General features: G+C 36.8%; 4 protein-coding genes across 6 annotated transcripts; 2 read left to right on the plus strand and 2 right to left on the minus strand.

Moving 5' to 3' along the window:
• The first annotated feature begins 2,979 nt into the window (after positions 1–2,979).
• Positions 2,980–5,149, plus strand: CRF9 (Integrase-type DNA-binding superfamily protein). Its single transcript, XM_023663254.2, has 3 exons — positions 2,980–3,191; positions 3,403–3,600; positions 3,786–5,149. The coding sequence occupies exon 3, from the start codon at positions 3,911–3,913 to the stop codon at positions 4,934–4,936; it is 1,026 nt and encodes a 341-aa protein (XP_023519022.2). The 5' UTR covers positions 2,980–3,191; positions 3,403–3,600; positions 3,786–3,910; the 3' UTR covers positions 4,937–5,149.
• Positions 5,150–8,602: 3,453 nt separating this feature from the next.
• LOC111783107 (NADH dehydrogenase ubiquinone 1 beta subcomplex subunit 10-B-like protein (Complex I subunit NDUFS6)) lies at positions 8,603–13,496 on the minus strand. 2 transcript variants are annotated; one of them, XM_023663990.2, is made up of 3 exons: positions 13,136–13,495; positions 12,719–12,769; positions 8,603–8,868 (listed from the first exon to the last, which is right to left on the minus strand). In XM_023663990.2, exons 1-2 carry the CDS (start codon positions 13,419–13,421, stop codon positions 12,738–12,740), a joined length of 318 nt encoding a protein of 105 aa, XP_023519758.1. In that variant the 5' UTR covers positions 13,422–13,495; the 3' UTR covers positions 8,603–8,868; positions 12,719–12,737. The 2 variants fall into 2 exon arrangements, with proteins under 2 accessions (XP_023519758.1, XP_023519759.1); XM_023663991.2 differs by lacking the exon at positions 8,603–8,868 and adding an exon at positions 9,201–10,450 and having other exon boundaries at positions 13,136–13,496.
• A 437-nt stretch (positions 13,497–13,933) lies between these two features.
• On the plus strand, positions 13,934–17,966 carry ESP1 (hydroxyproline-rich glycoprotein family protein). 2 transcript variants are annotated; one of them, XM_023664216.2, is made up of 7 exons: positions 13,934–14,196; positions 14,335–14,412; positions 15,079–15,114; positions 15,210–15,785; positions 15,899–15,991; positions 17,270–17,458; positions 17,598–17,966. In XM_023664216.2, exons 1-7 carry the CDS (start codon positions 14,104–14,106, stop codon positions 17,721–17,723), a joined length of 1,191 nt encoding a protein of 396 aa, XP_023519984.1. In that variant the 5' UTR covers positions 13,934–14,103; the 3' UTR covers positions 17,724–17,966. The 2 variants fall into 2 exon arrangements, with proteins under 2 accessions (XP_023519984.1, XP_086976797.1); XM_087120671.1 differs by lacking the exon at positions 14,335–14,412.
• On the minus strand, positions 17,952–23,606 carry LOC111783293 (uncharacterized). The gene is made up of 14 exons (XM_023664215.2): positions 23,135–23,606; positions 22,021–22,095; positions 21,814–21,921; positions 21,703–21,735; positions 21,534–21,623; positions 21,296–21,421; positions 20,691–20,834; positions 20,204–20,623; positions 19,781–19,915; positions 19,484–19,702; positions 19,126–19,398; positions 18,919–19,056; positions 18,521–18,841; positions 17,952–18,443 (listed from the first exon to the last, which is right to left on the minus strand). Exons 1-14 carry the CDS (start codon positions 23,339–23,341, stop codon positions 18,225–18,227), a joined length of 2,508 nt encoding a protein of 835 aa, XP_023519983.1. The 5' UTR covers positions 23,342–23,606; the 3' UTR covers positions 17,952–18,224.
• Positions 23,607–24,605: the final 999 nt, after the last annotated feature.

Here is a 24,605-nt window from a genome sequence, read left to right on the forward strand (position 1 = left end):
ATTATCAATTATGGTATGGTATTGGTATAACTACTTCACTAACAAGTCCACTCGATAATACCCACGTTTGTCTATCTTATTGGTCAATATTATCATCTTTACTCTTTTTTTTTTTTTTCCGAATTTTAATTAATATCCATTTACGAACATATTGTTTATTTATAATCCCGTACATATTGGATAGTGGGCCAAAATGGAACAAATCTTTTAATTGGGCCTGGACTCATTACTTGGGCCCATCTGTTATTAAAGGGCTTGGGGATGAATAGCCCGGACGTGAATTGGACCGAGATTTTACTTCAAGTTGGGCTGAAAAGCCCATTTATGAGTCCAGTCCATTGGGTAAGGCTTAGCGTTTTATATCTCTCCCTTTCTTTTTCTCTATAAATTCTATTTTCCCCCAAAATTTTACTATTTAGAAACTTAAATATATATTTAAAAAATGGTATTAAAGAAATTCATCCTAGAGGTGATGTGTAACCGCTCAAGTCTACCGCTAGCCGATATTCTTTTGTCAGGGGAATGTTTTGTTCTTGTCTCCAACTGCTCGCACTCGTTTCTCTCTCCAATACGACAATTTTGGGGACAATTATGTCAAATAAAAAAATGTTTTTTTTTTTAAATAATAATAAAGAAAAAAAAAAAAGTAGGATCTTTTATTGGGAGACTTGAAAGGCCATTTGCCTCTTGCTTTTGACTACTATAGTGTTTCCCCCAAATTTTTAGGTCCCAAAAACATTTTATTCCATATCTAACCCTAAATCAATATTATGGTCACTTTTATCCATTTTAGATTAATTTTTTTTTTCGATATAATTCAATTGGCCACATATAACGTTGACGTGTCAGTAGTACATAAAAATTGTCGTTTACCGAAATTGAAAAAGAAAAGTATTTAAGATACGTAACTTGCCTATCATTGATATGACGTTTCAATCATTAGTTTGTATGCGTTAAACGTTATTAATAGTACAATAACGAACTCAATCTAATGTAGCTTAACGTAACCGATATTATATTTCTATAAATAATAACGTTCCAAAAAAACTACCACCACTCAAACTAATAGTACATATAGTATTATGTGTATTGATACGAGACATTTTAAATGAAACGAAAAGTAAAGTCGAACGGGTTTATACTAAAAAAGAACGAGATGATACAATTGCGGAGGTAGGTGAGATATTTGGGAATTAAAAAAGAAATTAAAAAAAAAAGGCATTAAATGTGAAGTTAATTGGTTGCCATAGATGGAATAACAAAAGAGAGGCATATTTGAGAAGAAGTCGAGGTTTTGATGGTAATTGAGGGAGATTTTTGTCGTGATGTGGTGGAATGCAAGGCAATTTAGCTGTAATTTTGTGGGTATTCTACAAATTGTAGACGCTCCCACCATTATTTTTGTACTTTTATGTTACAAAAAGTCTTAATATTTTGAAATTTTAGTCAAACCTATGAATAAATGGACAGTAAATTTTTATAATCATTTTCATTACGATAAATTATTCTTGTAGATAAATGCTTTGACCTTTTTGCATTAAATTCCCATAGTCAAACTTATATTTGGTATTCTCGTTTATCTTAATTGCATAAATTCAGCTTAATCAACCAATTTTATCTTTTACATTTATTTTCCCCAATTTTAAATTCAAATAATATATATTTTTTTAAATTATTATTATTATTATTATTATTATGCGTAATTGATGATGGGTTTGCCCACTGTTTTTCTTTTTATTTTTTATATATATATAAAAAAAAAAAAGTGTAAGAATAAAATTTGAGTAAAAAAAGAAATTAATTTTGGAAAGAAAAATAAATAAATAAATGCAATTATTCAACCATATAAGTATTTAATTATATTACCTCTCAATTATTACTGATTTGCATTGAATTTTATAGTTCCCTTTGATTTTTTCTAATTCAAGCTAAAGATTGAATCTTTACTTTGTTAGATTTTGCAATAATGTGACCATTTAATTTATTTCCAATAAATTCTTCATAAGTGACTGCATTTGACTGACAAAATAAATTATTTTTTTCCTAAAATAAAATACACATTAAAAAAAAAAGTTATTAAATAAAATAAAACTATTACACAACAAAGCTTTAATATGAAATATTTTTTAAAATACGAGGAATCATTTTTTTATATTAAAAATTGAAAAACTACAATTAAATCACTATCAAGCTGGATGAGGACGAATAAAATTTTATATTTTATCGTTATACAATTAAATCCCATTGGTTCTATTTTCATTTTATTAATTAATAAATTTAAATGCAGAATATTCTATGTTTTTAAGATGACGTGAATATTATCATCGTGTATAAAGGGTATTATCATAAACAACAATTTTATAGGTTGACTTAATATGGTTCTTGTGTTATACTTGGGATCCAAGTTTTAGACTTCAACGTGTTTTAAATAGTATAAAAGTAAAAGCTCTTATGATACGACGTGGTCAGTGGGTGGGTGACCGAAGAAAAAAAGTTGGTGGAGCATGTGACACTTGAATATGGCAGTGACTCGAATAATACGAGTCGTATTCGAATATGAGTGATAATAAAAAGCCTTGCGATACACAAAAACATACCGATTGTGTTCATAGGTATATCATTCAAAAAGCATGGGTTAGAATGTGTAAAATGAAGGAATAATGGGGGGAAAAAAGAAAAGAAAAAGATGAAAAGGGTATATTAGGAAATTGTGTGAAGAATTTAAAATTGTATGGTGGGCGAGTGAGATTTTGAGTATTTGATTTTATAGAAAGTTTTAAGGTCTCGTGGTGTAATACTGTGTTTGAAATAGTGTATGAAATGACTAAAATGCCATTGATATTTGGCAAGGGCCCACCTGAGAATTAAAAAAAAAAAAAAAAAAAAAAAAAAAAAGACGTAATAATAGACGAAGGCTTGACTGGGGAACGGAGGTGAAGAGTGGATTGGGTGGACAGATGGCCCAAGAAGCGGCACGCGAGGGGGAGGAGGCTCCTTTAGCTCAGCTTAAAATGCGTTGTTTCACACTCACATTTCGTCCGTCCGCACAGAGATTGAGAGAGACACAGAGGGGGGAGGGCAGAGTTTGAGGGAAAAGGCTGTGTGTTGGAGGCTAAATCATTTACAACAGAATCACCTCCAACCAAAGCCCACACACACCCCTCAAACCAGAATACTCTCTGACGCCTTCAGTGAGTCCTCTCAAATCCCCCTTTTTTTTCTCTTGCTTTCTTCCATTAAAACTTGATTTCTTGGTTATGGAAGCTATTGGGAACTGAATCTTCTCTGTTTTTTTGAACTTTTTTTGGCTATTGATTGTGTATTTTGTGGGATTTTTTTTTTATATTTCTATGATTTTCAGCTCATGATTCTGACCCATTTCCTTTGATTCTTGTTTCGTAGCTTGTGTGTCGATTCTTTTTCTCTTCACAAAAGGGGTTTGGCGGAGGGATTTATGTCTTTTGAGCTTCATCTGTCCTCTGGAGCGTTGAAGCACCTCTGCTTTTCTTGTTCGTCTCTGTTCTTCACCCTTCACATGCAATTTGACTCTCAACAAAATCACAGTCTTCGATCCTTTTTCATGCAATCAACATCAAATTGGTATGTGGGTTCTGCATATTTCTCGTTTATTTTTGGAGTTTAATCCCTGAAACTCCATTTTCTTATGGGTCTATGGCTGTTCTTATAAAACCCTCTTTTTTCTGGTCTTGTTCTGAAGTGAAGTGATTTCAAGCTTTTATCAGATATCATATTCTCTGCTCAATTTTGGTTCATTTTTGTTTCAGGGTTGTGGGTTTTCATCGACATTAAAGATCTCGCCTAAAACTTTTCAGCCCCTCAAAGTTTCATTCGTAGAACAAGCTTTGGCTTCGTTTATTCATTCATTATAGTTAAAGAATTGAACCCCAAAATGGGCGGATTCCGAAGGCAGTTCGTAAGCCGAGATATATATGGTAATGATGATAAGAAAATGAAGCAACCAAAACAAGAAAAATCCAATTCCGTGAGGAAAATCCGTGTCCTGTTACACGATCCTGATGCTACCGACTACTCAAGTGAAGAAGATGAACATTTCAATCAAAACGCTAAAAACATAGTTTGGGAGATACCCTTTCCAGGTATCAGCCGTAAGCCATCCAAGGAGGCCTCACACAAACAAAATGCTGATGCTGATGCTGCAAAATTCAAAACCAAGACTGATGTAAAAGAAAGCAGTGGAAAAACACAGCGATCGTCGTCGATGTATAAAGGCGTTCGACGAAGAAAATGGGGGAAATATGCAGCCGAGATTCGAGATCCTATTCATCGACGAAGATTGTGGCTCGGTACTTACAACACTGCAGAAGAAGCTGCTATTGCTTATCAGACAAAGAAGCACGAGTTCGAAAGTATGCAAACCATGGAGAAGAACAACAGTGAGCTCGGCGGAGAGAAGAAGATCAGATCACTCGTTGTCGACACCGCTGAATCTAAAGAAACTATGTCTATGTTTTCGCATCCTTCACCATCATCTGTTCTTGATCTGTCTACTGGAAGCTCATGCAGCAATGGACTCAAGAGTGTAAAACAATTCAATGTGGATCAAACCATGGAAGAACATTCAATCACTAATGAATGTATGGTTATGCTAGATGGAGTAGAAGACATGCTGGAATCCATCTATAAAGACGAGCCGTCCATTTCAGACATCCTGGACGAGATGCCGATGCCAATACTTCCATTTGATTCGCGGGAATTGGATTTTCAAGTTTTCGACGACAATGCGTTGATCTGCAGCGATTTTGATCGGTTATATAACGATATGAACTATGTAGAGGATTGTACTCTATACAACATTGAAAACAGTCTCGGGGCGCTCGATCTTCCTCCAATGGAGATAGAATTCGACAAGGAGTTTTCATGGTTCGACGAGACGTTGAGTATATCGTGCATATAAGTTTTGCAGGTAGAAGAGGAGATAGTAGTGTTAAAAGCACAGCAAATAAAAGCATTGTGAAGGTGCAATCTGTGATAAATGTACGGAAGAGGGAGAGAATTCTTGGGTTTTTGTCTGGGCTTTAGAGCCGTCCAAGATTGTTTTTTTCAACTCTCATTTGTATTGCTAAGCTATATGATTAATTTGAATGCAAGTTTTGCCTGTTTCTCTGCATATATTTGTGTTTTGTAACATACAGACAGACAGTCCCTGATTTTGTCCCCTGTTTTGTTCTTTATGGCATGTGTTTGCCAAAGCCTTATGGGGAAGATACAGACAGCGAGGTAAGGACGGCTATGTAAAGTGAAAAACACGTTAATTTGACCATGAAACGCATGGACAACACAGGGACAGACTTACTTGCCTAACAAGTTTTCATACATTTGAAACTCGTAAATCATGAAATAAGTGAGCGGGGCGGGGTTAAGATAGTCGCATTAGAGGTCATTTAACAGCTTCTCGCAGATCATTAGGTTCACCTAGTTAGGCTCGACCTTGAAGAAAGATTGGTGGTGGAGTGGCTAATGAGCCTCTTTCTCGATACTCAAATGTCGGGTGCAAATGTCATCGGCGCGAAGCAAAGTAGGTTTGTGCTGGGGAGCGTAGGATTGGCGAGGGAAGGGAGCACAAAAGATGGAATAGCGAGGGGAAGTCGGATCCTTTGACAAAAATGGAGGCCCCGTACATCAACTTTTGGAAAAAGAGGGATCGAACTTAAAGAAAAAATTCAGGAAAGTCAATTCAATGAATAGACCTCGAAGTCAACGGGACGAGAGACAGCGTTACCTAAATGCGAGCGAAGACTTTTGATAAAACGGGGAGATTAATTAAGGTTATAATGTAAAAGGCAAGTTGAAAGTAAGAAAGGTGACATATTTGTGTGGTTTTTGTGTGGCTTGTCGGGGAAGTTAGTGATGTATGGAGAAGGATAATGGCGGTGGAACAGCGGCAGAGGATGGATGGATGGATGGCTGGGTGGCTGGCTGGGTGGCTTGATGAGGAAGCAATATTTGCATTATTTGAGGGTGGTGGTTATATGTACTTTTCTTTGCTCATTAAAAAGAATATTTCCTTTTTCCATTCAAGCTTAAAGTTGAATTTCACAATAAAGTGGGGGCATTTTAGCAAATAATAATAATAATTCTTTTTATTTCCAAGGGCTTAGAGTGAAATTTACGTTTGACTTCAGTCTTTGTATGTTGGAAAAAAAGTCAAAGATCTCTTGTCTTGTCACATGGCTTTAAAACCTGAGTTAGAATAATAATAATAATAAATTTAGTATATTTTCTGAAAAATCCTTCAACGCCAGTGGAATTGAAAATAGCAGCTCATTCTTTCTGATTTTTTGTTTGTTTTTTTTTTTTTTTTTTTTTTTTTTTTTTTTTTTTTTTTGTTTACGGTAATCATTAATATACATTATTCATTTGTTGACCTACATATTTATTAAATTGATTGCTACATGTTTGTCTTTTTTCCGTCAATTTCATTTGAGAATCTTATTAATAACTAATTAGTTTGATAATTGTAATTAATTAAAAAGAGTCAACTCACGATCACGATTCTTTTTTAAGTAAGAAATTCACTGCGTAAATATTATCACGTGACATTTTATATTCTACTGAGTTTGTCAAGCGTAAATTTTCACCGAATATGTTACTTTTGAAATGGAAATGGTGTGAAAATAAGCGTTAAAAGTTAGAAATCAAAATACTGAAAGTAGAGATATTATATGAGGTTCGTGAAAAGGAAAAATAAACATTTCTTATAAAGATGTGGAAATCTTTCAACTTGAGCGAAAACCCAAAAGGAAAAATTCAAAGAGAATTATATTTATTAGCGAACAAACTACCCGAGATTATTACGTGCATAAATGAAAAATAAAGTTTAATGCATGTTGTAAACCTTTTCCCTCCTTTAAATTTGTATTTTTAGAAAGTAGTATTACAAAAGGTGATAGGACACCCTAACAACAAGATTCTATCCTTCATTAAAGCTTACCTATCTGATGAATTATAATTGATGATATAATAAAAAGATTCCAACTATCAATATAATTTAAACTTTGGCATGCTTTAGTGTTCAACCATTTTTATCATATGGGAAGCTAGCAATTAAATAGTATGATATGATATTGTATGTTAACACAATAAAAGTCATTGGATGAAAATGGAATAAATTGATCACGGAGCATCATAGCTTACCAGCTCAAGATGTTGGCAGAAAGGGCTTATGGGGGAAGTTGGGAGGAAAGGGAAGAACAATCCTAAGATCAAAATAACACTACACATATCATACCATGAGAGCTCTTTTTCATTACTAATCTCTCACAAGAGTTTAGGAATGATTCATGAATTCATCATTTGAATCATGTTTGAAGGTTAGTAGTTTGATCCAAAAGTTCTAAGAGATTTGTAAAAAAAGATTCGGGGACTTGAAAATAAGCGTAGATCTGGAGATTCCCGAATAGGTCAACCTTTCAAACGGCTTCTAAATCCATGGGCTGGCAAGAGACAACATGGCGAACTGAAACATCTTAGGAAAAAAAAGCAAAAGCGATTCCCATGGTAGCGGAGCGAAATTGCGAAATAGGAGCAAAGTTTTACCGTAACATAGGTTTAAAGTGAAAAAATTATTCAATGAAACTACCACGATAAAGTTGCTCAAGAATAAACGTTGGATCTGAATTCTAAAATCTATAAGCTAAAACTGGCTCGTAAATTCTGAAAAACTCTGAACTAAACATAAAAAAAATAATGATAACTGAAATTTAATTATTAGGGCTTTCACAAATGAGATGCATATTCTCAATACATCGTCACTTTGTTCAAATTCCAAATCTTAAAATTCAATTCTGTTACGTTGCAGAGATATTATTCAAATTATTCATGTTTTTCCTTTATTTTCTCCCTTTTTGAAAATGGAATGGGAATCAGAAAAGGCCATATAAGAATTTCGGGACCAACAAAAAAAAAAAAAATAATAATAATAATAAAAACTACACATACCTATATTATTCTATCTTATCTACAGGAATTTAATCCCTTAAAAGCATGAACACCATCAAATAAATCACTGTCCATCTGTTGCAATAATAATCACCAATAAACTCATAAACCAACAGATTAGGCCGTCTAATCAATCAAACTTATTATACTAACCCGGAAATTACGCTATTGAATGGGTGAAACTTTAGAATAATAAAAAAAGGAGGCAACAGTATGGGAGATAAAGGCCATTGACGAAAGGATCGAGCTTCGAACAAATCTAAAAGGAAGGGTTTTGGGTAAGAAGCAATCCGTGGATCCTATCTAAAATCTGAGCTCATAAATAAAGATTTAAAATACTTGTGCACAAATGATCAAAATCACTTTAGCGAGGAATCCTAATCAATGTATAGTACTTCTGAAATTGGATTAATTTATTGAAGAAACTGTTGAGAAATGATTTATTCAAAAATGACTTTAAAGTGCTTAAACTAGAAGGCATACTAAATATACCTTAAATACAATTATACAAACTCAATGAATCGACCATGAAGTCTTCTGCTAGACTTTAGGAGCATCACTTCCGATGATATCTAAAACTGGCAACCAGATGAAACCATTGTTTAACAGAACAAATACAAAGTTGAACAGAAGCATGCAGTGGCAGATGTTTTGATTATTTGGGTGTTTTTCCGATGTCCAAGTAATTGGCAATTGCAGGCAATAACAAGAAACCTAACGTAAATCAATTGCCCATGGCACTGTGTGTGATCCATGCATATTCCTTTTTTGAAACAAGAAAGAAAGTAATAATGATAAAAAAAACTGCAGCTGATGAGGCCCTGATAATAAAACAGATCACAAGGAGGCAAGCCATCCGAACATTTTCCTGCAAGCCATTTTGTTCACCTGCAAGAGATGCGAAAACCTGTATCTTCATCTCGGAATAACAAATAATGACAAGCAAGAACCACCAAAGGCATCAGCCACATGACTAGGAAGTACAAATTAGCATTCAGTTATCCTTCATATGTTGTAATCCGAAGGGTCTCTCTGTTCAGCCCTGTGTTATTCTTCCTGCAAGACTTTGGACATCCAATATTTTCTTCCCTCATTTCTTCTCTCATTTCTTCTCTCCACCCTTTGTTCTCCAAGTTTTGGAAATTGAAGATCCTGAAGAAATTAGGCTGTTTTCTGGCTGATTTAGGAGGAATATTTTCGTTAACTTCAACAAAAGAATCTTCTCTTTTTTTTTTTTTTTTTTTTTTTTTTTTTTTTTTTTTTTTTTCTCTCTTTGGTCCTCTAGTGTATTAGGTGTACTTTGGAAGATTCAAACCATCTTTTACGGCTTTGCCATTGTTCTAGTAAGGCGTGACATTGTAGTTGGCAGGCTCTTAAGTTATAAATTCAGGTCGTGCAATGATGAAGTTATCTTAGGCACTACTTTTTAGGATACAAGCTATTTGTTGTGGCAGGCTGGCTAATTTGTTATTCTATGAAATTTTTGGTAGGAAAGAAACAAAGAATTTTCAAGTCTTCAGAGGCTGGGGCTCTTTTTTGCAATTTTTTGTTCGTAGTCCCTTTCATAGTTGGGTTGTGGCCCTTTTTGTACTTTTTGTCCCAATAAAATTTGGTTTGATTATTAAAAGAAACATCCATTCAGTTCTAATATATACTTAGTTCAGACTATAGTGGAAAGGTAGCTATATCACTCTTTCCAGCAAGACCAAACTCCAGCCTAGTTCAAGTTCATAGTTTTTCTTTATTATCCATTATCCATTTTCTGTTTTTTCTTTCTTTTAATTGAATAATCTGTTTTCCCTCTGAACAAAGAAAGACCAAGCTACACAAGACTAATAAGGCTGAAAGGAAAAGGGAGCCCAAACAAGAAAAATAATAAAACTATAATAAGAGGCCCCCAATTGTTTGAGAATAAAAATAGAGGGCAGTTACTAAAAATTGTGTATTGAATATTTAGATTATTTTCAGTGTGTCGGGCTTCATTTTCTTTACCAAAACCCTTCCTTCATGAATGGGTGAATTCAAAAGAGAGGCTTTCCCCTTCATGACAAATAGGTGGATTCCAACACTCCTCCCTCCATCATGACATCCTCTGCTTATCCCAAATCTTCGCAAAAAATGACATCTTAACAGGATATAAATAAATCTTCGCTCATAAATGAAGGACACACGAGGAACTCTAGATAACTTCCTAGGTAGTAATGCTAACCAAACAAGAAAAAAATGGTCCAGGAGAAACCAGATAAGCAAATCCAGAAAGAGAGATTATCAAGAAAAAAATGGTCAAGGAGAACTTCAGACAACCAAATACAGAAAGAGAGATTATCAAGAGCACCCCGGGGACACAAGAGTCCAAATACAACAAGCATTCAAATCTGGACAAAGAGGGGAACACAACGTATGGAGGATGGATTGTTGACTTCCCTTTTAGACAGGCTATTCAGGAGTGAAATTTACAACGCCGAACCACCTAAGGGCAATTGATTAGCAACAACCCAATGTTTTTTTAAAGCTTGAGGCACACTAAATAATTTTTTTAGGCGAACATTAGAAAAATATAAATAGTTTTTAATATATGAAGACAAGTGGTGTAACAGAATAATTGGATGATAAGAAGCTAACAAAATAGAACTTTTATTTGAGATGGTAGGAAAAAAACAAATATATCTATATCTATATCCATATATTTTTTTATAAGAGACAATTTCATTGATGTTTAAAATTTACAGAATGAGGAAGGTACAACTGTAGGAAGCGAAAATATTAGACAATTTACACCAAGATATAGCTTGATAAACAACATTATCGAAGAGTTTTATATAAGTTTGCGTCTCTTTTGTGAAAATTCTTTGATTTCTTTCTTCCACATATTCCAAAAGAAAGCCATGATGAATTTTTTTCATAGTAGAGTTTTTGCATTATTGAAAGGATGGTACAACTAAGTCATGTCCAATAAATCTTTGACCTCCCTAAGAAATATGAGATGTCATCCGAAGATATTGAGAATCTTTGTCTAGAAATTCTGAGCATATGTGTGTAGCATAAATAAGTGCCTTTGTGTTTCACTGTCTCAATAGCATAATGAACACCAATTTGAAATATAAGTTTTCTCCACAAATTTTTTTTGTGATGGATCTCCATATCCATTTTGCGAGTAGAGCTTTGTTATTCATTGAAAATAAACCAAGTCCTTTTTCTGCTGGGAAGTTTATGATATTCTATCAAACAAGGTCTATCAAATAAGGTGTGTGTCATCCTTCCCATAGATAGTTTCTAAGTAATCTTTCTATACCCATAGCACTTTTTGTGGCATTTCAAATAGAGACGTGTAGTAAGTGGAGAGATTGGATAGTGTGGCTTGTATTAGGGTGAGTCTTCCCCTTTTGTAGTAAAACATAATGATGATCATATTGATAACCTTCTTTCTATTTTTTCTACAAGTCTTCCAAAAGGAAAAGGATTTGTGGTTTTCTTTTGGGGGTAATTGTAGATACATATTCGGCCATTCCCCTTTTCTTTTTTATGATTTGTTGGTTAATTCTTCAATAATTTTTGTGCTAACATATGATGCCCATAATCTATCTTTTGGAGATTGATATTTTGTTCAGAGATTCTTCTGAAGGTTTTTATTGTCTTGAGCATGTTTTTTATGGAAGAGATATCCAACAAATCTAAAAAGAGGATTGTGCCCGGGAACTGAAGGTGGTTGATTATGAAGCCTAAGTGCTAATCTAAAAGCCGTTTATCTGCCCTTCGTCTTCGATCTTTGTGAGTAGGCGACTAAGGCCATCCATTAATTGTGAGAGGGAGAACCTTTTTAAGACATTCTGATAGCACCTTTGCTATGATTTTATACAGTTCGATTGTAAGACTTAGGGGAAAAAGTCTGCAAAAGTGCAAACATCCAATTTCTTTGAGACCAAACATATGTAGGTTTCATTTAGGTTGTCATTGATAACTCTATTTTGAAAAAAATGAACAGCTAAAGACCCCACTCAGCAACCCTAACGTTGAAAAGAATAGGCCAATGGTCCAAAATACTACAACTAAAAATATTTTTTGATGTCCTTGAAAAATATCCAGCCACTCTCTTGACAATAAAAGAATATGTCATACCAGTAAAGCACAAAGATTGGACCAAGAGAAGTTACCACTCACAAGAGGGGGATCCAGTTCCAACTAATTGTGAACTTGAACAAAACTATACAAATCAGGAGAAGCAGCTCACACCACTTCTAAGGACAAAAAATTAGGAAGATCCCATAGAATGACGATATCCCCAACTCACACAACTTCTAAGGACAACAAATTACGAGGAACCCACTGAGTGACACACCCCTAGAGTTACCTTCAGCTTCAATAACACCCCACTTAATGTTGTTATCGTTTCTCCTACATCACTTAAAAGAACTGTGAACGAGTGACATGTTAGCAATTTCAATCGTTCTAAAAAACAAGCCACCAGTCAGAAATGTTTTAGGAAAGCTTGCTGTACATTCCTACAAAGTTCTCACTCAACAGAGAAATAGAAAACTAAGTGAAATTATTAACCACTGATCTGAGTTAATGCTTCTTTACACACCTCAAAGCAGTAGACGAAATAAAGCATAGAGCTTGTTTATTAACTCAAGCTAATATACACTCTTAATTTATTCAAGCACTGACTAAAAAAGGTTTGATTATCGGTATGATCAAGTACTAAAATTAGCCAGAAAAACTTGCGAACATTCGAACTCACCGTTATTCCTCCCAGAGATTCACTCCGATTCCACCGACTCCACTTTAGGACCTAACAAAAAAACAAGAAGAAACAGCATCAGATGATCATAAAGGAGGGAGAGTCACATTTACTCGGTCATTGAAATTGCATAGGAAACCCGAAGAAAATAAAAGAAGAATAATCTAGCCAGCGAGCACCAAATTAAAAAGGTTGACATGAATCAGATTAATTTCGAAAAGTATATATCCACGGATTTATAAACCAACGATATTTCAGAAAACAATACTTCCAAAACGGAGCATATTTCCACTTATGAGCATCACCCAATCACAGCCAACCATCAGCGACTCGAAGTATCTCCATTTTCAACCAAAGATTGCAGAAATGATAATATTTCTCAGAAATTAAACAGAAATTAAGACGAAAAGAGAGAACCATGAAGGGATGGGTGGCGTCCATCCTTGCCCCAGCCGATGCCGCGAGTGGAATCGAGGTATTGTTGAACAAGGTGGCGGCATTTCTGAAGGTGGTTGACCCCTTCAATACGGTAGCACCATCTGAGCTTTTCCCTCAGTATCTTCGCCTTTTCTATTTCGATCCACTTCTCTCTCACAATGTGTTCCCTCATCTCCAGCATCGCCACTGGATCCTTATACGGATGCTCCGGATCGAAATCATCCGGCGGAGATTCATCGAATTCGACTGTCTTCTTCCTCCCCATAGTTTTTTTCCACCTCTTCTCTTTGCCTGCTCTCAGTTCTCAGGATCGCTCTCTCGCACCTACACGGGAGCACAACGCCCCATATTCCTTGTAGCTTCCTAACAAATGGGCTTGGTTCAATGGACTTCTGATTTTGGGCCCAATCTTGGTCCTCAAAGAGCCCATTGGGCCAAATATTTTAATGAAAATAACAAATAGTTAGATTTAAAATCGGCCCATTATTGATCCTTAAAAATGCCGAAGTATTGGGCCTAATGTTTTTTTCTATTTTATGAAAAGAACATAATAGTTACATTTAAACTCAGCCCATTTTTGTTGTCAGAAAGCCCAATGTATTGGGCCGAATGTTTTATTTTTATGAAATGAACATTAGTTAAGATTTAAACTCGGCCCATTATTGTTCCTCAAGAAGCCCAATTAATTGGGCCATGAAAATCCTCCAAAAGCCCAATATTTTGGGCCGAATGTTTTTCTTTTTTCAACGAAAAGAACATAATAGAAAATTTCTGCAATTTTCTGTCGCCCGAGCCTGAGGGAATCTCTAAACTTCCAGACGAGCAAACGCTACGCTGGGTCTTCAGAGAAACGCCCATTAACTACATACGAACCAAGTTTCGCTGCGCTGTTGGCGAGAAATTGCGAAGGAACAATCTCAGTCCCAATTGGCGTTGGAACGTAGAACATGGCTGGAAAGCAAGTTACCGGCACCGGTCTGCCGGAGAGCATCGCGGGAATGTCGAAGAACCAACTATATGAAATCATGTCTCAAATGAAGGTACTTATCTTTTCTCTCGCTGTCGGAATCTATATTGGTCTGTCCCCCCTCTTCGTCCGCTTTCTGAGTTCGATCTTTGTCTCTGAGCAATGTCCGGATATCGGAGGAATGATTACTGCACTGTTTATTATTATGCAGACACTGATCGAACAGAACCAGCAGCAGGCGAAACAAATCCTTATCCAAAACCCGCTATTGACCAAAGCTCTTTTCCAGGTTTCAATTTTTAGGTTTTTCGTGTCTTGAGAAAAGTTCATTTCATTTACCATTTAGAGCTAGCCAGTTAATCTTCTCTTGGCCAAGTTTTAACAAATAGGGCTGTACGTGAACCGGATTTTGAATAATCGCTAGTGCTTCGAGGAAATTGAATGTGTTTTAGTAATGTGCACACTTGTATAATCTCTTGCGAGGATTAATTTTAATATCTTTTGAAGTAAACCTGTTGGTGGGTCATATTCTTGAAGGAATGGATTTATCTATTCTGGGTGAAATCAAGCAAGTTTTTTAGCATCTCTCTATCTTTCCCAATTGCATTCAAGGACGTGTATTCTTGAAGACGACGAAAGTAGTCTGGAGCACGAGTTTTCTTCTTATTACCCCCTTGGAGACAGCATTGACTGTCAAATGTTTGTATGGCCTACTACAAGCGTCAAGTTTGAGCACTAGATTGTGTAGGCATTTGTTTGTTCAGAATCATTTTTAACAACTAGGCGTGACTGCAAATGTTATTTATAATATTAATTTATGCTCTAGGGTACACTGAGTTATGTGGTTAATAGTCTGGACCCTTTTTACTTGTTAATCAGCACATTTAGAGGTTTTACCTTTAATTCCTCTTTTGATTACTGAAAGTATTATTGATTCTACTGTTTTATCTACCAGGCGCAGATCATGCTTGGAATGGTACGACCGCCTCAGGTAGCGTGCCATTGTTATTCTACTATTTTTCTTTTTCTTTTTTCTGCATTTTCAATCAGCTTATAGGTATACATCTAAGTTATTCTTCTGTTTAGATTCCAAGCGTTCATCCTTCTGCCTCACAGCATTCTCAACCATCAACTCACACAACTCAACAATCAAATATTCAGCCTACTCAAACATCAGCTGCTCAAATAAATTTGCAAGAACAGACAAGTACACCACCTTTGGCCCCTCCTAGAAAACAATATCAGAACCAACCATCAATGCCCGTCTCATCAACTACTCTTCCTACCACTAACATTCAGCCCCGGTCAGCACCTCTGATTCCCCTACAGACACCACAGCATCCCAAGGGATTTGATATGCCCCAGGCAAATCCCAATTCTGCGCCACAACCCTCTCAAATTCCAAATGTACCTCCAATTCTTCCCTCTGCTGCTCAGCCACCTCTACTTCATCAACCCCAGATTTCAACTGCTTCCATCCAGCTGCAGCAGCCATTACAAACAGCTGAGATTCCCCACCTGCCTCCACCGGCACCATTGCCCTCACATTCCAGAGCACCTACGGGTCCAAATTTCCATCAGCACTACCCCCCTCAAATGGGCCACAATATGAATTACCAACCTCCTGGCATCCCACAGCATGTTTCTCAGCCCATATTTCATGTAAGTCGGAGTTTTAGTTTTCAAGCTAAAATTCTCTTTTGGATTTACAGTACACAAATCTCCAAGTGAAAATGATTTCTCAACCTCTCTAATCTATTTTTTAAATGTTCTAGTCAGGTACCAAACTCCCTCCTGGCATGGGAAACTCATTTCCCCCAGGACAGTCGGCACTCCCTAGTCAGCCACCCCCTCAATCAATGTATCAGGTACTTTTTTTTCTTTTTTCTTTTTTACTTGATTACAATGTGTTTATCCTGGAAAATATTGTATAGTAAATATGTCTATCTATGGAATATTTATTGTTTTCAACATTTATAATATTATTCATTTAGTAAGCCATACATGTGGAATTTGCTGTGGGAATGGCAGTTTGGTGGTGGAGTTCTTTTGGGGTTATTGGGGCTTGGAATAGGTTTGGGGGAGGTGGTTTTGCACTCCCCTTTTAGCGAGAAGGGTATAGTGGTGTGGCAAGCAAGCTTCTTTGCCATTTTGTCGGGTAATTGGTTGGAGTGTAATGGTAGGATTTTTAGGGATATGGAGAATTCTAGAGAATAGGTTTAGGAGTTGGTGAGGTTTAATTGTTCCATTTAGACTTAGTTCACTAGAACATTATGTAATTATGATATTGGTCGTGTTCTTTTGGACTAGAGTCATTTTTATAGTTAATGTGTGTTTTTTAGGACTTCTTTTTTGTTCACCTTTGTATTTTTCGTGAAAGTTTGGTTTCCTTCCAAAAAAAAGTTATAGGTTTTTGGTAGAAATTGTTCGTGTTTGCATTTGTCTGATATAGACACAGTTATGCTTTTAATTTTCGGCATAACTAGTTCACTATACCCTTGTGTAACTATGATATCAGTCTGGTTCTTTTAGATTAGAATCATTTTTATAATTAGTGCTTGTTTTTCGAGGGCTTCTTTTTTGTTCACCCTTGTATTCATCATGAAAGTTCGGCTTCTTACCAGAAAAATTGTAAGTTCTTGGTAGAAATTGTTCATGTTTGCATTTGTCATGTGTAGACACAGTTATGCGTTTAATTTTTGGCGTAACCCCTTTAAGACATTAGATGGTGGAACTTGGGTTACCTGAAAGAAAACTATTGTAGCAGTCATAATGTTTGTTCTCTTCTAATCTTTTGGATGTCATAGATAGTCTTGTTAGGTCCTATCTAATGAGAAAGAGGAAGGGGTTTGATATTCTTTGATCTTGCACGGTTCTCTATTGAGTTTCCATTTGTGGATTTGGTACGTGTTAGGCGAGTAAGTATTCTGCATTTTGGATATTACGGAGGACAAACACTTCAAAAGTTTAGTATGAGTGGCATTTGTTGTTTAATTATTCAAAAGTTTTCAACAGGGTTTGCGTATGCAAACTGGTCTTGAGAATGCCATCTACTTGTAGACCAAATTATTTAAGCCATTACAAACAATGTCAAATAACCACAGTATTAGCTGTTTAATGTCTCGTTTGGTGCATATTTCTCTCAGGCTGGAGGTTCTAAATTAGGTACAGAATTCATGAATCAAGTTGGAAGTTCAAAGCCTGCTGACAGAGGGCCTTGGATGCCTGGCCCTCCAGAAAATCCTACACATCCACAGCAACTCGCCGGACCACCACCAATACCATCAGTCCTTGGTCAGATGGCCCCTGGCAATCAGCCTCGTGCTGCACCACCGGTACTTTTCTAATTACTTTCTTTTTTCTGTTTTGAACGACAAGTTTTTCTAATTACTTTCTTTTTTCGACAAGTTCTTCTTTTTCATTTTGTTATTGACCTTTGTCTCTCCCCTCCCTTTTCACCCGATTTTGGTTCAGTTGAGTCAGGAGATGGAGAAGATGTTACTTCAACAAGTCATGAGTCTCACACCAGAACAAATTAATCTCCTGCCTCCAGAGCAAAGGAATCAAGTGCTTCAGCTACAGAAGATACTGCGGCAATGAACAATGTTCTTCGGGCAGGATTCTCTTGATTTTCTCCCCTCCCCCTTTGTTAACTCAAAATGGTTTTTAGGCTGCTAGGGGAAGTCTTGTTACTATTGTATTTTTTTGACTTATGCAGATTTGATGTATTACAATTTCAACTTTTTCCGGAGTGTAGACAAACTTTATAAATCAAACTAAAATGTAGAAACTTTGATTTGAGAAGAATTTGTAATGCTTAGAACTATATTGTTAAATTGTCAACATACATTTTTTTTCTTTTTTCTTATTCTTTTTCTTTCTGTGGGCTGTTAGCTTAACAGTTACCGCTGGAAGATTAAAACTCTAACAAATGAAGCGAATTCTGCCCAATTGTTCAGAATAAATAAGAATTCCTATACGAAAATGTATGGACTCAATCTAAATAACATGTACACTTGTATCAGAATCTCCAAATGCATATGCCGAGTCATGATTTGTACAGCAAACTGGTAAGGTCGAGAAGTCTGATGGATCCGATTATTATCCAAATGATCTTCTACTTGAGGAAGGGGATGAGTTGAGAAACTCCTGACCAAGTTCCTTGATCTTGTTTATTAGAAGCATCTGTTCAGTTTCAAGCTGTGCCATATACTCCTCTTGCAGATCCTCTAGACTTTCCAGCTCACTCATGCCCGTCGCAAGTCCTTCAAGATTGCTATCTTCAATGAAACTTTGTAACTTGTTCATCATTTGTTTCATCTGCAAGAAGAAGAGATTTGAAGCTATCATGACAAAAAGTTGGATCGTAAACACGTTTGAAGTTCTTTACAACTGACCTGACTGGAAATCCGATGAGCTTTGTTCAAGGAAATTTCAGAATCCAGACTGGTTTTTGAGTCCAAACTAGATCTCTTATCAAGTTCTGGAACTCTCTTGGTGATTTGGATATGTATCTCTCCCTTTTTAACCCCCTGAAGTGGTATCCATTTGTCAAACATCTGGTTTGGAGGCAGCCCTTGATACTCCACAACACAATCACCTATGCTTGACGTTGGGAGCAGAGCATTGTGGTCTTTCACATGTAACAGCAGAGCGCTGCCATTGTCTGGAAACTCCAGAATCTGATTCCACTGGGGCCTTAGAGTTTTGTACATAACCTGCAACAAAATTCATAATTAAAACAATTTCAAAAAGAACCTTATGGCTGATGATGAAATTAGAACTTGAAAGATACCTTGGTTCTTTTCTTCAACTTCCCATATTGGACCCTCACGTAAGGATCACTCGTCCCTCTGAGATCAGCAGCAACAAGGTCTCTTGCTTCAACTAGAACGAGTTCGATCCAACCATTTGTTGGAGCCAAGCTTGATCCCTGGGGACATGGAGGAATGATTCAGATATGAAGTATCATATGATTCAGATATGAGCTTGTTAAACATACCCTTGATCCTTCATTGTCATCCACTCTGATAGCTTCTATTTGAAGCCTTAATTCTCCAGAATTCACCTTTTCAAGAGGAATCCATACATCTCTAACTGACCCTTCTACTAATCCTTCCAGATTAACCCTTGCACTCCCAGTGTTATCATTGCCAAAGATGTCTTCAGTAAGGCATTTCAACTTTAGATACTCACCACCACCGATCTCATCAAATTCAAACTTCTGATTCCATAATGGATTGAAGGAGTGAGCAGTTCTTGTGCGCTGGAGAGACTGAAATTATAAACAACAATCATCAAAGGGTTAGCATCATCATTACTCTTAAAATATTTGAGAGATTAGAAGGAAAGAAAACTACCTTTCCATACTGCAATTTGACATATGGATCACACTTTCCATTCTTGTCTTTTGTTGGAAGATCCTTTCCTTCCACAACTGTGATGTTGATCTTTCTTCCCGTGCTCGAAACAAAACTCGACGCCCCGTAGAGAGATTGTTGTGGACTAACATGGTACCTGTTCGAACTATGTGAACCATCTGAGTACATCCATTCCTTTAAAACAAGCCTCACTGACAGCTGCAACGACATGGATTACATAGTATGTCAGCACGACAGAATCAGCTGCTGCAGCTTAGCAAACTATAAAGATTTTACCTCTCCACAAAAGGCCCCTTCAAATGGAATATCCATTTCAACTTCTTTTCCACAAAACTCAGCATGCCTGGCTATCACACTAGAGTCTGGTCCTATTGCCCAAAATGTTGTGGAATCGTCTGCAGCATATTTCATCTGCTCATAGAGAACAAACTTTGAATTAGCTAATCACGGGCACACCGCCTGGTGACTGGCTCAGATACCATTTGTAACAGTTCGAGTCCACCGCTAGCAAATATTGTCCCCTTTGGACTTTTTCCTTTCGGGCTTCCTCTCAAGATTTTTAAAACACGTATGCTAGGGGAGGTTTCTACACCCTTATAAGGAATGCTACGTTCCCCTCTCCAACCGATATGGGATCTCACAGCATGACGAAGAACATATAACTTAAACGAGTTTGTATGATTATTGAGTAATTTATACCTTAACCTCACAACTTGCAAGATAATCATGCTTCACATGGCTTGGATTATACTCATAAAGATGAAACCGTAGAGTTCCTGTATCTTCGTGTAAGATCATATTGAATGTGGCATTCCACTGAGGGTCTGAACCTGATCTTGCATCTGTTTTTCTACTAAGCTTTTCAAGTTCAACCTCAACAAATGTCTGCAGATCTTTATCATTAAGATGCTCTCCGAATGAGCCATTAGAAGAGTGGCTTTGTTGTCTTCTTGTTGGACTTCCTTTCAAGCTACTTCGATACAGTTTTCTGGCAGAAATGACAGTCACATATATGATACCACCAACAGCCTTCTTCCTGAGATCAACGGGGGGCAAAGAGAAACAGCGCCTGCGTGGTTCAACCATTGTCCTAACCATAGTATCTGTAAAAATTTTGACCTGCATAAGAGAGGACAGATTGTTGAGATACTCAAATGGAGTAGCAGTGATAGATGTAGGACTATACCAGCCAGGAGGAAACACCAGGGAGCTCTGTTGCAGGCAATGATTGGCTTCCACCACTTCCAAAAGCAATTCCTATTCTTACATCAGGAGTTGTCACAAACGAAAATAAAACTGCCTTCCCATCCAAAATAGGCATCAACACAAGCTGTAAAGGTAATCCAAATAACAGATGAAATTTTAAGACATTGCTAACTTTTGAGTGACTGTGGATTTTATATGGTGGAGTGGCAACTGAAACTCCCAAGACATCCTAAAGTCATAGGAAAAACTCGTGAACAATAAATCAAACGGAATGCACATGTCATCTGTGAGATCCCACATCGGCTGGGGAGGAGAACGAAGCAATCTTTATAAGGGTGTGAAAACTTCTTCCTAACAGACGTATTTTAAAAACCTTGAGGAGAAGACTCAAAGGGAAAACCCAAAAAGGACAATATCTATTGGCGGTGGGCTTGGTTCGTTACAAATGGTATCAGAGCCAGACACCGGGTGATGTGTCAGCAAGGAGGCTGAGCCCCGAAGGGGGTGAATTGATCTTGTGTGCTACTTATGCTGAAAAATTAAAACGAACACAGTTGAGGGAAGAGGGAAAGAAACTATACGTACATCACCCTTTATATGTAGACTATTTATGACAATCCGTGCAGTTCCCATAAGTGGCTTGGCCAGTTTGGCTTGCAACAAAATGCTCATTTCATTTGTGTCCCAATCGAAATTCAAATGCATGATTCTCTGTCAAAACTCGATCACAAAACTATGTTCAGATTTCAAGTCTTAATCACAGAAAACTACAACCAAACTAGAAATATGATTATACATAATGGAAAAACAAAGAGAGTCCAACCTCACCACCACAAGTTAACCATCGAACCCCACCAAGACCCAAGCTAGGAGGGCACGAGCCTAGAGAAAACTCCAGCAGTTCCATGTTTTCCTACACGAAATTGAGCAATTTGGGTATGTTTTTGTATGTAACATCTAAAAGATGGAATGGCCAAAGTAGGTGTACTCACAATAAGCCTCGACTTTCGGTCCTTCAACCGTTTCTGCATAGAGAAACTTTTAAGTAAGTCAAATGATGTCAATACTCAAATTTTTATGTGTAGAACAAGTAGGGTACTCACATTTACTGCGGATGAAAACTTTGAGGAAAGTTTTGGATTAAAATAATTTGGCCATACTTCCATCAACAGCTTATTCAACCATGCACAGGGTTCCAGAGGTGTTTCAGGCTGTTTAAGTGATGAATAAAGGAGGAAAGAAATTAGGCTACCACATTCAAAATCTCAAGCAGTCATCGAGGAGGAAAGCAAAAAAGAGCAAAGATGTACCGAAGTGTTTGTTACAAGTCGCCTCCATTTTGTGTTCAAATCATCAACAATTACTTGGCGTTCATAACTCCCATACTGCAGGAGAAAGATGATATTGCGTTGAATCTTTAACGTTGCTCAAACACAATGACATAATCATAACACCATTTTCCAGACAACATCTCCCCCACATGACAATGTTGAGCCAAGTGATGGGGATATCAACCAAGGGCCTATGCTGATGGCTTTATCACCGTTTGGGAATATCAATCAACCAAAAAAACTTCATAGATATAGCTGACATTTTCCATAGTTTTCAATAATTAATGAATCTACTCGACACCATGATTATGTTACTAATGTAACGCCCCAGGCCCATTAGCAGATATTGTCCTCTTTCGACTTTCCCCTTCGAGCTTCCTCTCAAAGTTTTTAAAACGCGTCTGTTAGGGAGAGATTTCCACACCCTTATAAAGAATGTTTCGTTCTCCTCCCCAACCGATGTGGGATCTTACAATCCACCCCCTTCCGGAGCCAGTGTCCTTGTTGGCACACCGCCTTGTGTCCACTCCCCTTCGGGGCTCATCCTCCTCGCTGGCACATCGCCCGGTGTCTAGCTTTAATACCGTCTGTAACAACCCAAGCTCACCACTAGCAGATATTGTCCTCTCCTCAAGGTTTTTAAACACGATGGTTAGGAAGAGGTTTCCATACCCTTATAAAAAATGTTTCGTTCTCCTACACAACCGATGTGAGATTTCACCACTAATCTTTATTGAATATAAAAAAAAAACATGGGAGAATGATTGAAGAGTCTAATCACTAACGTGTTACATCAATGTAAATTCTTCAAGTTTGACAAAGAATTAGATAGTTCAATGACTTATTCAATCAAATTGCTGCTATATTTGCAATGGTAGAATTAGCTTCTTCTGCTACATTGTAACTTGTGTCTTCTGATTATGAATGGGCAGACATATTTGAGCATTGACTCAACTCCAAGTCTCAAACACAGGTTTTGAACGGAAGAACAAACATCGAACATTATATGGGCAGAAACAGGAAATTCAAGAATTCAATCAAATACATTCCAATTGTGGCAAAAAAACAGCGTTGAAATAAGAGATAAACAAACCTGTAAAGTGGCCCACACAGCAACAGCCAAAGGAACCCAATTGGAGAGAGAGAAGACCCATCTCTCAATACTCCAAGCAATAAGAACCAAAGGTATCAGAAATGGAAGAAAAGGCTTCTCCCTCATTAAATGGCGGAAGAACTCCATGGCCCCTTCGCCGTTGAACAAACCCCTCTTTCGCCCACTTGGGCCACCCACTCTGCTCATTTGGAACGATTCCCACAAAAATTCTAACCTCCTCTAAGTCCGCCGTTGCAGAGCATCAAGAAAAAAGTTGAAAGATCACAGTTTTAGAAAAGTCAAAATCCGAGAATTTGAGGAAAACAAAGTAAAATCAAGTGGGTCTCATAATTAAAATGTGAACTGAAAAGGGTGAACCCGTGGGGGAAGCTAATGGGGAAATTTCGAATAGGAAGCCAAGAAGACGAAGAAGAAAGGACATGTCAATCCAGTTCGTGACTGTGACAACGACAGATTTTTGTGTCGAGCTCTTGGAAGTTTTAATTTTTAGAAAAAAAAAAAAAAAACCAACCAGCAGGCAGTTGGTAAGTTGACCCACAAGGATGTCAATATAGTTGGCCCCACGCGTTTTCCCGCGCGTACGCTCACCGATTTCCTGACCCGAACAGATCAAATTTTAAAATGGGTAATTTTAATAAATATGTTTAAAAAGTATTTACTACCGTAATTAAGTATCTTTTTTTTCCATACCCATCCTCACCGTCGCCTTCAACCAACGCTTCCCCGATCAGTGTGGAGGCAGCGGCGGCGGCGGAAAAGACGACGGAGGAGTAGGAGGAGGAGAGACTTGACTCGTTCACAGGAAGGAGGGATGGGAAGTTAAGGTCATTTTAATAATTTAATGTTCCCTAATGGAGCTCACGATTGGTTGACTTCTTATTTAATTAAATGTCCAATGCGTCTAATTTGGTTGGATAAATCATTTGGCTAAGTTTGGTATTTCTTGATTCAAGCTTCATCATTGACCATATCAAATGGCGACAAAATAAAAGCTCTTTTTTTTTTTTTTTTTTTTTTAATCTCCATTTTAGTTCAATAACGTTTTGCAGTTGACTGTAAATTCCACGTAGGCTCTAGTTTTTTTTTAACATAAATTAAAATTATTATTTATCTTCTTTTCTTATAAAATGAACCATCAATATTTGAAAATAAATATAACTGTATTTTTTTTTTCGTCCAAAAGATCACATAATATGAAATAAGAAATTATAATCATAAAATTATTCAATATAAATTTTTTTGTTTATAACAAAAATAAGAATATGTCAACTTGGATGCAATATTATTTATTTTTTGGCACATGTATTAAAAAGAATAATAATATTATAATAGATGAAGGAAGACTATCCATTGAATCAATATTCAATGCTTGAACATTTCCGTCATCTATTAAAGTATGTAAGGTGAGAATGAATAGGATAGAAGCAATGAAAAATTACACTCTCACCCT

The sequence above is a fragment of the Cucurbita pepo genome, chromosome 20 (genome assembly GCF_057944985.1).
Source record: "Cucurbita pepo subsp. pepo isolate OVF chromosome 20, ASM5794498v1, whole genome shotgun sequence".
Lineage (NCBI taxonomy): Eukaryota > Viridiplantae > Streptophyta > Magnoliopsida > Cucurbitales > Cucurbitaceae > Cucurbita > Cucurbita pepo.

Excerpts from the sequence above, each read along its gene's own strand:
- ESP1 (XM_023664216.2), top strand. The coding sequence starts at position 14,104 with ATGGCTGGAAAGCAAGTTACCGGCACCGGTCTGCCGGAGAGCATCGCG. Across the intron at positions 14,197-14,334 it reads AAATCATGTCTCAAATGAAG|ACACTGATCGAACAGAACCA; the intron begins GTACTTATCTTT and ends ATTATTATGCAG. Across the intron at positions 15,786-15,898 it reads TTTCTCAGCCCATATTTCAT|TCAGGTACCAAACTCCCTCC; the intron begins GTAAGTCGGAGT and ends TAAATGTTCTAG.
- CRF9 (XM_023663254.2), top strand. The coding sequence starts at position 3,911 with ATGGGCGGATTCCGAAGGCAGTTCGTAAGCCGAGATATATATGGTAAT.
- LOC111783107 (XM_023663990.2), bottom strand. The coding sequence starts at position 13,421 with ATGGGGAGGAAGAAGACAGTCGAATTCGATGAATCTCCGCCGGATGAT. Across the intron at positions 12,770-13,135 it reads ACGCCACCCATCCCTTCATG|GTCCTAAAGTGGAGTCGGTG; the intron begins GTTCTCTCTTTT and ends TTTTTTTGTTAG.
- LOC111783293 (XM_023664215.2), bottom strand. The coding sequence starts at position 23,341 with ATGAGCAGAGTGGGTGGCCCAAGTGGGCGAAAGAGGGGTTTGTTCAAC. Across the intron at positions 19,399-19,483 it reads TCAAATTGCAGTATGGAAAG|TCTCTCCAGCGCACAAGAAC; the intron begins GTAGTTTTCTTT and ends TTATAATTTCAG. Across the intron at positions 19,057-19,125 it reads ATGACAATGAAGGATCAAGG|GGATCAAGCTTGGCTCCAAC; the intron begins GTATGTTTAACA and ends CCATGTCCCCAG.